General features: G+C 41.7%; 1 protein-coding gene across 9 annotated transcripts in view; it reads right to left on the minus strand.

The window, feature by feature from the left end:
• Positions 1–594: 594 nt before the first annotated feature.
• Positions 595–12,927, minus strand: part of RBM47 (RNA binding motif protein 47) — a 122,730-nt gene continuing 110,397 nt past the window's right edge. For 5 of the 9 annotated variants that reach the window (XM_083165124.1, XM_083165064.1, XM_083165197.1 and 2 more), the window contains 4 exons: positions 11,130–11,339; positions 8,513–8,694; positions 5,231–6,985; positions 595–4,870 (listed from right to left, as the gene is read on the minus strand). In XM_083165124.1, coding sequence (XP_083021250.1) covers positions 6,749–6,985; positions 8,513–8,694; positions 11,130–11,339 — 629 coding nt within the window. In that variant the 3' untranslated portion in view covers positions 595–4,870; positions 5,231–6,748. The remainder of the gene's footprint in view (positions 4,871–5,230; positions 6,986–8,512; positions 8,695–11,129; positions 11,340–12,927) is intronic. The other 4 variants (XM_083165345.1, XM_083164992.1, XM_083165417.1 and 1 more) reach the window with 2 other exon arrangements.

The raw sequence follows: 12,927 nt of genomic DNA on the forward strand, positions 1-12,927 counted from the left end.
GGAAGCGAGGGCTGGGGGCGGGCAGCAGCAGGGGAACGCCCGATCGTTTTCTGTATCACCTAATGGTTACTCTGCTGTTTGGCTGCATGCAAGGGGATGTGTTAGCGAGCACATCCCCTCGCATGTTAGAGAGGAGATACATGGGTGGGGGCCACTGTTCTTGCAATTTGACTGACAGGAAGCCGGCATTTTGGGGTGGAAACCTAAAGTTTTCTGGGTGTTTTGGAAAAAAGCTGGCGTGCGCAGGCATGTATGTGACGTCAGCGATGACCACTTCCAGCCTGACTCCGTCGCAGATTAGTGGAAGCCTGAAACCTACACACATTTTCAGAGGTGGCAAAAACTGTTTGGGAACTGCGTATGGATTTGCGAGTGGATTGTGATCAGCGAACCATTTGCAATTTTCTCGCAATTTAGCAATTTTCTTGCCATCGCGAATTCTCACATTAGCGGTCTGGTCTGAATCAGGCCCATTGTGTATTACAGTGAGATGTAGTGTTATCTCGCATCTGCAGTAAATGTAGAGCATATAAAATGCCTCCTGTGAACCTGGCTACAGTTTCATGGTGACTAAAACATGATTTGAATACTACGTCGTTTTAAAGAATGCTTTATTTTTCTACACACTAGAAATACATAGCAAATAGCAAGAAGCTGACATTGAACATAAGGGCTTTTGGAAACACAAATACCTGTATCTGAAAAAGAGCAGGAAAAAAAATACAATAAAAAAAATTCTCCTAAAAGTCAACACTTTCTGGGAACAAAATAAGGCACATAATATTTCCCCACTTCTTGTGTGCATTTTGTTCTAAAGCAAAATAAGCTCACACTTCAAGTTTATCTATGTATACAAATACATCTTACTTCAGTAGTGTACATGAAATGGTTTTACAGCAAGTAAAAAGGCACTTTAATCATATTTAGTTTAGGCATCCATTTCATAGAGTTTACAGTGGACAACATGTTAGCACATTTCATTCAGTCATATTATATTAGAGGATATTCTTCCAAATCTATATCTGATTACAGAAGCCTATAAAACGCAATGACAGTCCTTGTTTAAACCTTTTTTTGCTATTATTCTTCTATAATAATTTGCTGTGTTACCGCTTAATGTTTTTAGCACTGACTGAAATCAGTAAGCACAGACTCTTTAACCAAACGTGTCCGTAGGCAGTGCTGGATTAGGGCAAAGGCAACGGGGGCAGGTCCCTGGGGCCCCCACAGATTAGGGACCCCTACATACTAGGGGCCTCCACATTGTGTCCATTAACAGTGGCTGCCGAGGAGCACCTCCAAGCACAGACCATCTCGCATGATTGGGTAGGGGGGCCCTCACAACCTCTGTTGCCATCGACCCCCACCTGCAAAACATTATTCAGTATATATATATATATATATATATATATATATATATATATATATACATATACACACACACACAGATCTTTCATGAGGAAGATTTTTTTTTCCTATGCGTTAAAGGCTTCCTATCATGAAGGCTACTGAAGTACTGACCAGAAAAATGGCTGATAACAGAGAACATTACCACACACTGGACTGCAAACAAAATTGAAATACCATGTGAAACAAAATTTGCATCTTTTTTCCCCAGCAAAGTACATGGTTGTTCAGCTGCACAGCAAAGACGCATTTCGCATGTCCAATTTAGATGCATTTTGCTGTGTTATGTAGGCACACTGTTGATCTGAGCAGCGTATAATGACCAATCTCATTACCAAACTGGACAAAAGTGTGCTTATTCATCTGTGATAATAAGCCCACTGCCAAACAAGGCTCTGGAATGGTATCCTGATCTGCTAGATAATACATTTTAAGAAATAAATAATGATGTTACAAAATTCCATAAATAGTTTGCGTTACCATCCCAGATGGTAGTTACTAACATCATTTCTTCACTTATTATTATGAATAAAACTGCTACACAAAATGCCACACAACTATCTCGCTACTTAGCGATATCAAAGCCTCTGGTTTATTCGGCACATTAAATTGGGCTAATATATGTGCGCTAATTGTTTTCCTATATTCCCAGCACCATCTGATGTGCCCTATGACAAATAAAAAAACAAAAACTACCATTGGAATACCCTCTAGATTCCAGTAGGAGTGTTGTTATGTTTTAAAGGCACAGATAAATGTAAGATATTTGTAAAAAAATAGTTTATCAAAGTTTAGGCACATAACAGGCATGATTATTCTCCAGTGTTGGAATCTGCTCAGCTCCTAGTTTACCATAAGGAGTAAGAACACAGCTGTACACTGAGCAATAATGAATGTGATCCATATTGCAGATGTCTAAAGCAGGCATGTCCAACCTTGGCCCTCCAGCTGTTATGAAACTACAAGTCCCATCATGTATTGCCACAGTTTTGCTATTAGGAAATGCTGAAACTATTGCACGGTGTGCTGGGATGTGTAGTTTCACAACAGCTGGAGGGCCAAGGTTGGACAGGCCTGGTCTAAAGTGTCATGGGTGGCCAGAATTCCATCTGATCACCTTTTATGAGTTGCTGCAGCTAAGACACCTAACGCAGGTCTTTAAGGAGTCATTAAAGAGTTTACATGTATGGCCATGTGCTACAATAGCACAAACATTCAGCAAAGCGCTATTTGTGGAGAAAAATAAATAAACATTAAAAAAAAGGTATCTCTATGGTATTCAGTTCATTTTACAATAAACTAGAAATATGGCACAAGATGTGTTACACGTGAAACACCTAGATACCAGAAATTGAGGCATTCACTCAAAATGTTAAAACATATTAAATATTGTTCTAAAAGCCTTTAAACAGGCCATCGAAAAAAACAAACAAAAACACTGCAACAATATAATGACTTACTAACATAACAAAAACCTGTCTTAGAACATTAAAATAAAATGGTATTAGCTCTGAGACCGGCATAAATGCATGATATCTAAAATAAAACTATAAAGAAATACATCTGTACACAAGCCAGCTCTATGTCTTATGCCCTTCGCAGTCAGAAGAGTGCAGCAACCCTACTGCTCAGCAATTGGTTGATGATATCGCCCTTCTGGCAGACAAAAGGTCATAGGGCCTGATTCAAAGGTGAAAGCTGTGCCGTCTATGCCGAAGCTACGGTACTATGCATGCAGGGCCGCCGACAGGGGGGTGCTGTGGGAACAGCTGTCCCGGCCACGGCCTCTGGAAGTGCCCAGGCAGCTCATTTTGCCCACCGCAACCCCCCCCCCCCGCCTGCCTCCAATGTGCCGCCTGCTTCTTCAATGCAGGACGCCGGTGGCCAATTAAAACTCTGCATCGGCTTTTGAGCCAATCAGAGCTTGTGTACTGTTAGCCAATCAGAGTGGCAGACTGCATCCTGCATTGAAGAAGCCTGTGCTTTGAGACCTGCAGCAGGAGTTGGGCGGTAAGTGAAGGGGGGAGAGGATGGGGAGGGGGGGAGATGGGGGGGGGGGGGGCTGGAGGGGCCTGTATGCTCAAATTCTTAGTGGCAGCCCTGTATGCATGCATGGCAGCAGCACTGCTCTGCACATGCCTGGCAATTGATTAGCAATGGCGGATGCAGGGAGAATTCAATCGCAAAGTGAGTGTCAGGGATGGAGTGTTTGTGGATGGTCATACGGAGTGGTTTAAAAAACGTAGTCATGACGCTTTTTTTGTAGTTGTAAGCGATCCAGCGGTTTACTTGTGATGGACATTCTGAATATAAGGTTGCTCAAATGAACAAAGATGCCACTGTCCGTATGTCTTTGCGTGGAAGCGGCAGATCAGAGATGCCATCTGTGGAGACCGCATTTGCATCCACCCTTGAATCTGGCCCATAGTTACATTAAAAGCCCCCAACACCCACAGTAGGCAATTTAAGAAACGATATAAAAAGTGACTAAAAAATGCAAATAATCCAGTTTTGAGACATCCCAGGATACAACTGCTGGCAGCAAAGCAGCAAGAGGTTGCTAAATAAACTCACAAGCTCAAAAGCAATAGATAAAGCAGAAGTTAGGCCAACGGGCGCTTATGTGCTATGCCTACACCTCATACATCACACCTGGGACAGCTAGCCGGACAGCTAAGAACAAGCAACCCCTGAGTTGTATACTGCATAGTAAATGTTGCTAAATACGTATGTGTTAACATGAAGTAAAAACTATAATACACCATGCACCTATAAATACACGTGTGCAGATATAAGCACAAAATAATAACTAGGCACAACCGGATTATTTCCAATGTGAAACCCAAGTGACGGGTGCATTTAAGCTGCTTCCACTAGTTTTCTGCAGAGCCTATAGATTTGACACCCATAGTTTACTAGACCTCAAGGGGGCCGTAGTAATGGAATAAACAACTTGTTTAAAATTCTACTGACCACTAAAGCTCCCAGTGAAGACTGCTTATAGGGTTCTGCCCATTTCCTTCCTTATAACCGGGACAGAGTGGTGGATGCCGCAAGATGGGGGTAGGAAAATACAAACCTCCTTTGTGCCAGTGTGCCCACTATGTATCAGTGTGTCCGCCCCGTGCCAATGTACCCACTGCGTGCCAGTTTAGTATAACACATTATGGGGCAGATGTATTAAGCCTGGAGAAGTGATAAACCGGCTGGTAAAAACGCAGTAGGCAGTCAGCTCATAACTGCCATTTTTTTTCAAACCCAGTCTCTAAGTTGGCAGTTATGGGCTGATTGGCTGCTGCATTGTCGCCTTCCATTTTATCACTTCGCCAAGGTTAATAAATCTGTACTCTATAGGAGGGATTCATTTCAGGATTCCTACACTAACGTAATATATCAATATCCTAGTGTTTACTATGAGACGTTCCCTGGTTCAGGCACGGGATTCTCCATATAACTACTATGTCTTATGCTGGGTACACACCAGGACGACTAGGGCCCGATCAGCACAATCTAGATCCGATTCCGATCAATTGGATGCAGATTGTGTGCTGATTGGGCCCTTTTCTGAGCTGGTGTGGAGCGATTCCGATCCGATGCGCGGTCCCGCGGGTCGGTCGGTCGTTATTGAGATCCTACCTGCTGCAGGTAGGATCTCAATGACGACCATACAACCGGGTGCGGGTCGCCATCGGATCGGACCCGCTCACGGTGCACATCGTGAGCGGGTCGTGCCCTCCCGCGTCATCGTGAGCGGGTCGGACGAGACACTGACGACCCGCTCACGATGTGCATCGTGAGCAGGTCGTCCTGGTGTGTACCCTACATTACTGCTTTCCATCAGGCATAAACACTACTTAGCTTTATATATAGCCGCTGCCATCATGCTCGGTCAACATAAGACTGGCATTATATAACAGGCCCCAAATCTATAGAAGAGTCTATAGAATGTTCTACACAAGGAAAAAGCTAAACTATTTTCCCTCTTATTACCAGGAAGTCATTACTGCATATTTATGGTGTACAATATATTATCGCCCCTCCTATAGTGTGTCTGTAACTTCATTTATTGCTGTATCCTGATATAAATCATTTCCCCAACTAAGAATTGCAGGTGTTGTGTTCCAGCTATTGTAGCCATGTGATTATTTTTAGGGGTGTCCCGCTAATGTTGCACACCTGCTACACTATCCAGCCAAGTGGTCTGTCCAATCCTACTCAATTAACAGTCTCCCTCCTACTGCAGCATGAAATCACTAAGGGGTCTATGTACTAAGCCTGGAGAGAGATAAAGTGGACGGAGATTAAGGGGAAGATGTATTATAGCAACACTGATTATATGTACTAACATATAGGGCCAGGTGCACTAAGCTTCAAAAAGTGTTAAAATAAAAAGGGATAAACAACTAACAAAACAACCCACCAAAAAGCTCCTTCCTGTCATGTCACAGACTGTGTTTGAAAAATGTCAGTCAGGAGCTGATTGGCTGGCTGTTTATCACTCACCATTTTATCACTTTTCCAGGCTTAATGCCCCACAGCCTGTAGCATAGCAGTTAGGAGCTGATTGGCTGGTACAAAATCACTTTTCAAGCTTAGTACGTCTGGCCTCAAAGCTTAGTGCATAGACCCCAATGTACAGTATGACAACGTGCTCTGTGACTGACACACACACATATATGTATATATATATATATATATATATGCAAGAAACATTGCAGCTTAATATTTTGTTCTACAGATTCTGCTGGCATCACAAAGATAATCTATGGGCACTTATATCCTTCTCTTACCATTATATGATTGAGAGTGTCTGAAATGTATTATAGCAGAAGCCGTACTTTCCTAGTTGTTCCCATGATGTTCCAGTATAACTGTATAAATAAGGTACCATCCAAAATAATGTATATACTCTACATATACCTCTTAAATATGAAATATTTACTCTTTACGCTATAGCTGCTCATGTATGTACTTGTACATACATACACATTTAAGTATTCAGCATACAACAGTATACACACTATACCACATAGTAAAGAGTGTGTACTTCTATGTATAAAAAAAACAATAAAACAAAAACACACCTTTATACCAGATATGTCGCCTATTTATATATTACTAAGAAACTAAGCAACCAAACCACATAATATAATTCTACAAGGTTAAAGCATAAAAATCCAAGGAGAAATGTATGAACAAATGTATATATCTTAAAAATAGCCTTTTTTTTTTGCAGAAAAAAATTCACATATATAAAATATTCTTCTAAGAATATATTTTTAGGGTTTTTTTCTTCATAAATATTAAAGAGTTCCTTGAATGTCTCCCCTCTTGAGATGTCTTAGTATGTTTGATAGATGTCATGTAATGGAACCTGGAAAGTTGCAGGAAAAGCTTGAGGTATATATCCAGCATATCCCCCATACATTGCTGCAGCAGCGGCGGCATTCTTCTGTAGTGTGGCTAATGTGGCTGTAGTAGGGGCCGCAATGGGAACGTAGCTTGCACCATAAATCCCGGCAGCAGGAATCCTTTGCACATTTGGAGCCATGGTGTACACTGGAGTTATTGGACGGCCCTGGAAGACAGAATTCCACAATTTAAAATTTATAACGATACAAAAAAATAAAAAAAATAAATTAAAAAAATAAAAAGCCAGCCAAATAAATAAAAAGATGATAAAATAGCCCAAACAGAGCCTAATAGTGTAGTATGGCCATTAACCAGACACACATATCTAAGAGCTGACTATAGAAACCATTTAAGGGGCTCATTCATCAATGAGTGATAAAACTCACTGCGAGTGATAAAACTTGTTTATGATAAATGATTTTAGAACAAATCTGTCCTTTTTCAAACACATGATATTTAGAAACTGATTGGCTGAAGCACCATTTATCATGCATAACAAGTTTTATCATTCACAATGAGTTTTATCACTCATTGATAAGTATTTGTATTTTACTTTTGGAGGAAACGTAGCTGGCTCCCAAACACATACACCAATGAGTTTGTTCGCAGCTGATAATCAAGGAGGCCAATTTGCCTATGACTGTGGGATGGGCAGAGCCATATATACTCCTCTCGTATTTCCTTCTCCATTGGAAACAATTGATTCCGGACTTTCCCAATTGCCTCTGCTGTATTTCTTTACCCAGCTTCCCAGCGATCAGCTCTCCCATTTCCTTACACCCTTTTTCACATTATTTATTTTAGTAAAAATGTTAAAAAATCTATATATCTAATTGATACAATGTATACTTTATTCGCAAAGGACCATGCACTATTATAACTAAAAAGTAACATTAAATATAATTTGAAAAATTCTAAATATTCTAAATATTGCAACTCGAATCACCATTCAATAATTCAATAAAACATAATTCTAGCCAAAGCCATGGATCATTTCGGTTATTGATGGAGCACATGTGTACAGGGGCTTTTTTCATTGGCAGCAGGAGGAGCACCGGGACCGCAGACAAGTAGATCTGCAGGTCCCAGCCACAGACCCAGCGGGGGCAAGTGACGGGGTGAGGTGGGGTTGGGGGGAGACATAACCTTCCATGGCGGGGTGGTGGCGGCTGCAACATTTTCTGGAACTGTGGCCCTGATTTTTTAGTTACGCCACTGTGAACATGTGAACATCTGTTGGGAATAGTGACCAGTGGCCAGCCCCCAGCAAAGCGAGCCCCATGCCCAAAGCGTATACATTTCTACTGATGGTGGTCAGATAATAAGAAAGATACTACATTTGGGGAAAAATAACACACAAACATATTGACCATTTGTGTACTGTCCATTTTCACATTGACCTTTTGTACCTGTTTACCTTAAACACTGTTGACCTTTCATCCGGTGATCTTTTGTACCTGTTGACATACTGCATGTCAACCAGATGGTGTTGGCTTTATGACTGTCTACCTAGACACTGTTGATGTATTAATCCACACCCGATTAAATAGCTAAGTAATGGGGGTAAGTCACAAACGGGGAGATTTTAGACTCTTGTGGGAGTCCGGGAGTTTGCTATATTTCAAGGAGTCTCCCTGAGAATCAAGGAGAGTAGACAAGTAGGATTCACACATTCCTTCAACAGACGCATTACCTGAAATGGTGGAGGTGTTGACACCGATGGAAGGACTGCAGAAACGGCACTCCCGTGATCAGTCTGCAAAGACATGGGATTGATCATGTGCTCCATCCCATGGATTTTACCCTCTTCCATCAACTTAGCAGCCGATGCAGCCTGAAACACGGAGTACTGGGTGCCAATGGTTGGAATGGCCACTGAAATGTAGAAATCGATCAGTAACACGCCTCACTGGTGTGAATTGAAAATACTAATAGTTATGAGGAAATAGCCTATCAATTGATTGGGGAATAGTGATGTAATAAACAAAAAATAATAACAAATTGGATGCTGTTCCGCAATTCACACACATACATGTCGCTTATGCCTATACACCCTATCATATATATATATATATATATATATATATATATATATTTATAAAATGACAATTCTACAAGCTACAATAATTTTTCTTTACTGTTACATTGTGTTAGTCTTAGCAGATAAGAAGGCATGAATGAGTGATTTGGGGAAAACAATCAAGTAACACAAGATGATTGATAAATCTCAGTTACAGAGAGAACTATGTGTATAGATTCTTAATAACAAACACAATCTGGGCTGATTTACGTAGCAGTGTTGGCATATTGTTAGGTATGGATTGTGGAGTCATTTGTGGCAGAGACAGCTGTATATATATAGAACTGCTTCAATCTCTTATCTACAGTACAATGTGGTGTCTATATATAAAAATGGGATCCATCTACTACAGGCTGGTCAGAGACACACAAAGTATGGCTCAGGGCATGAATGGCACAGCAACAATTCTTAGGTGCACAATCGGTGGCTGGTAGACAAGCAGTGGCCAAACTGTACAAATAGCATTTAGCTATTATCTGCATGGTGGAAGTTAAAGAATGAAAGGAAAAAGGTTTGCTTCACAAAGGTCTGATTGTTGTGGTAATGGCTGTATATTAAGGCTAAGCGATTGTGGACTCTGCACATTATAGCCATATATGTAACTAAGTGTCTGGCTGTATGTATAATATATCTGTGGTTAACTATCAGTTATGATGAGAAATGTATTGTACTTTAGGCATACCACCCAACTTTTTGGTCCTGTAACTACAGCTCGCAGGCTTCGAAAAGGGGTCTCATGGATAGTGCTGTGATCGCGACAAACGCCCTGTTTTCATCATATGGGGGTATGCCCAGTGTTCTAGGAGCTGCTGACATGCCTCCTGTCCTTCTATCCTGTAAATAGACACTGGGCCTGATTCAGACCTGACTGCTGCTGAGCGAATTTGCACAGGGGCTGATAATCAATAGACTGGGTATGTGTACAGGACGTAGGATGCAAGCGCGACGCCTACTCGGAAAGAAATCCTGCTGCTTTTTTCCTTCCTTAGCCATCCGCAATGTGATTGACAGGAAGAAGGCATCTTGGGTAGTCGCCGACCGTTTAGTGGGAGTGCTAAGAAAAATGTAGGGGTGCCAGAAAAAAACACTAGGCATGCCTAGGGAAAAGTAGGCGTTCCTAAGAGTATTAGGGGAGAGTGTTTGATGTCAGCTCCTGCCTGTTTTAATCACCATTCGGTAGTGGGCCTTTACATTTGGCTGAGAATTCTTTGCTAGGCGCACACATCTATTCACACCGTGAACACATTCATTTGCAAGGCAGAATTTCACTCTAGCAGGGTGGCGTCTACCTGATAGTTGGGGACAGCTAATTTGCTCAACAGCAATCGAGTCTGAATTACCCTCACTGTGCCCATGCTCACAGTGGCTATTCACCAATGCTCTGCTTAAGCAGCTAAGCAGATCATTGGGACACTGCTGCCTGCGGGAGGGACAGCACCCCAAAAATGTGATTGTCCTGCGAAAATCAGGACAGTTGGGCGGTATGCTTATAGGTGTTGGTGATGTTGGCTTATAAATTTGTTCTTGGGATTTTGAGGGAATCGCTTTGTTATCTTTAGCAAATCATTCAGAAAACTTAGGGACAGATTTTATCAAGGCTTGGAGAGAGATAAAATAGAGAGAGATAAAGTAACTACCAATCAGCTCCTTACCGCCATGTTACAGGTTGTGGGGGGGTATTCAATTACCTGTAGTCATTCAATTAGCCCCCGTTTCTGGCAGGCATAACCGAATCCCCGAAATCAGACCCATTTTCAGACAAAATGGGGCTATTTACACCAAAAATACACATGTATCATCGAACCTGTGTGTTTTTGAGAGAGAGAGAGAAAAAATCGGAGATACTGTAAAAAATCACGAAAACCGTCAGCTTCTCAATCCTGCTGTTTTTTCGTACCTAATTGAATACCCTCTGTGTTTGAAAATTGACAAGAGCTGATTGGATTAGTACTCTATCTCTCTCCACTTTTTCCCTGCTTTGGTAAATCTCCGCCTTGGAATGCTCTCTGTTATGTAACAGAACACAATGGTACATAAATGCAGATGCTGGGTGGGGGCTGTCTGCAAACAGGTAAAAAGTGGATCCGTAGCCAGACAACTTATCTTATAAGACCACTTTTTACTTCAGTTTATGTTTATGTCACTTTCACAGGTGTCTTCCAATGTGTCTGCCTGAATGGATGAATTTACTAGTTAGGGATCAGTTTACAAATGTCAGATCAAGACTAACCTGTACCAGGTTTAAGAGCAACTGGATTGACCGCTGGTAATTCCAGGTTGGGTACAAGTTCAAAGCCTTTTTCGTGCTGTTTACCCTTCCCTTCATGATATCTGCTATAAATGCCACGGCCAGCCGAATATCCCCCCAGGTACGTGCCCCTGGGGCCGGGAGCTCTGTTGCCAGCTGCACCTCGCCCTCCTCTGCCTCTTATGCTGCCTGCTTGTAATACCAACACAATACAATCAGAAACCACAGATGATCATGACTAGTCTATAGAGAACATTCTGAGCAAAAGATTTGAGCTTCCATTTTGGACAGTGAAGTGGTCAGACCCTCCTCCTGAGCAAGCAAGCAGTCTGTGGTTAAGTCTAGCCCACCAATTAGGGCAATTTCTCCATGCCCAATCAGCTGCAGCCTCTCATGCTGTTTAGAATTTTATGCCCATGGCTTAGCACAGTGGTTCTCAAACTCGGTCCTCAGGACCCCACAAAGTTCACGTTTTCCAGGTCACCAGGAAGGTGCACAGGTGCATTCATTACTCACAGACACATTTGAAAAGATCCACAGGCGGAGCTAATTATTTCATGATTCTGTGAGACCTGCAAAACATGCACTGTGTGGGGTCCTTAGGACCGAATTTGAGAACCTGTGGCTTAGCATTTAGCGTCTTTGTCTATACCAGTGGTTCCCAACCTTCGGTCTTCAGGACCCCCCCAACAGGTCACGTTTTCCAGGTCTCCACACAGAATCACAAGTGAAGTAATTAGTAAGACCCACCTGTGGATCTTTTCAAATGTGTAGGTGGATGATGAGTGCATCTGTGCACCTGCAGGGTGACCTGGAAAACGTGAACCGTTGGGGGAGGGGGGTTCGCGAAGACCGAGATTGAGAACTACTGGTCTATACAGTATTATGAATATGTTATGTGCTAGGTCAAAATAGGTTATAAGACATATCACTTCCAAAATGGAAACACAGCGGAAAGAAAATGCAGCTTCAGTATTTAGCATAAAGGAAGAGCTGAAATACAAGTGAAGTAGAATGGGGTCTTGGGATATTTTTAAACAAATCAATAAATGTATTTTAAAAAACCCGTTATTATATCTTGTCAGAATGTAAGATATCTGAAATACTCTAATACTCATCTCTGTTACCTAGTAACATTGGGGCTGTGAATGACCACTATATTTATATTAGTAAATCCTATCCAGTGGATAAGAAGGTCCATACCTCATGAGGTCAGGAACTGCTGATAATTGATAGGCTGCAATCCTATGAATATTGATTCGGCCAGCAAATCTGGTGGAACTGGTTATTCTTGGAGGTAAGTAAGAATAACGTAGACACAATGCAAGGCCATGGTACACATGACTTCAAATATTTAGCATTCCGGCAAGATTAATGATTACCCTTTTATGTGTGTATGTTATAAAGTAGTCTTTACATGTAAATCTTGTATTTTAGCCGAGATGTGATTTATGACTTCGGTACAGAAGCGTGAGGTAGATCTGCATAAGCCCCTAAAATCACAGTTGTTTTACTGACATGTCAGACGCAGAAATCAAGTGACAAGCAAGGATAAACTGATAAGGGAGAAATGACGTGCACTGTGACCAATAGCGAAGCGTAATTAGAGTGTTCATGTGACCTTGGTTAAGTTCTCTTATCAGCTCGGGTCACACGTGATGAGGAAGGCAGAACCTTTTATACCGTGTTCCTCATGTAACCAAGCATAATGGCTCACCTTGGCTAAAAAACTACTGTAAACTCAAAAGGAATAGTAGTTTTGGAGCTCTAAACAAGTATT

The sequence above is a fragment of the Crinia signifera genome, chromosome 1 (assembly GCF_055691185.1).
Source record: "Crinia signifera chromosome 1, ASM5569118v1, whole genome shotgun sequence".
NCBI lineage: Eukaryota > Metazoa > Chordata > Amphibia > Anura > Myobatrachidae > Crinia > Crinia signifera.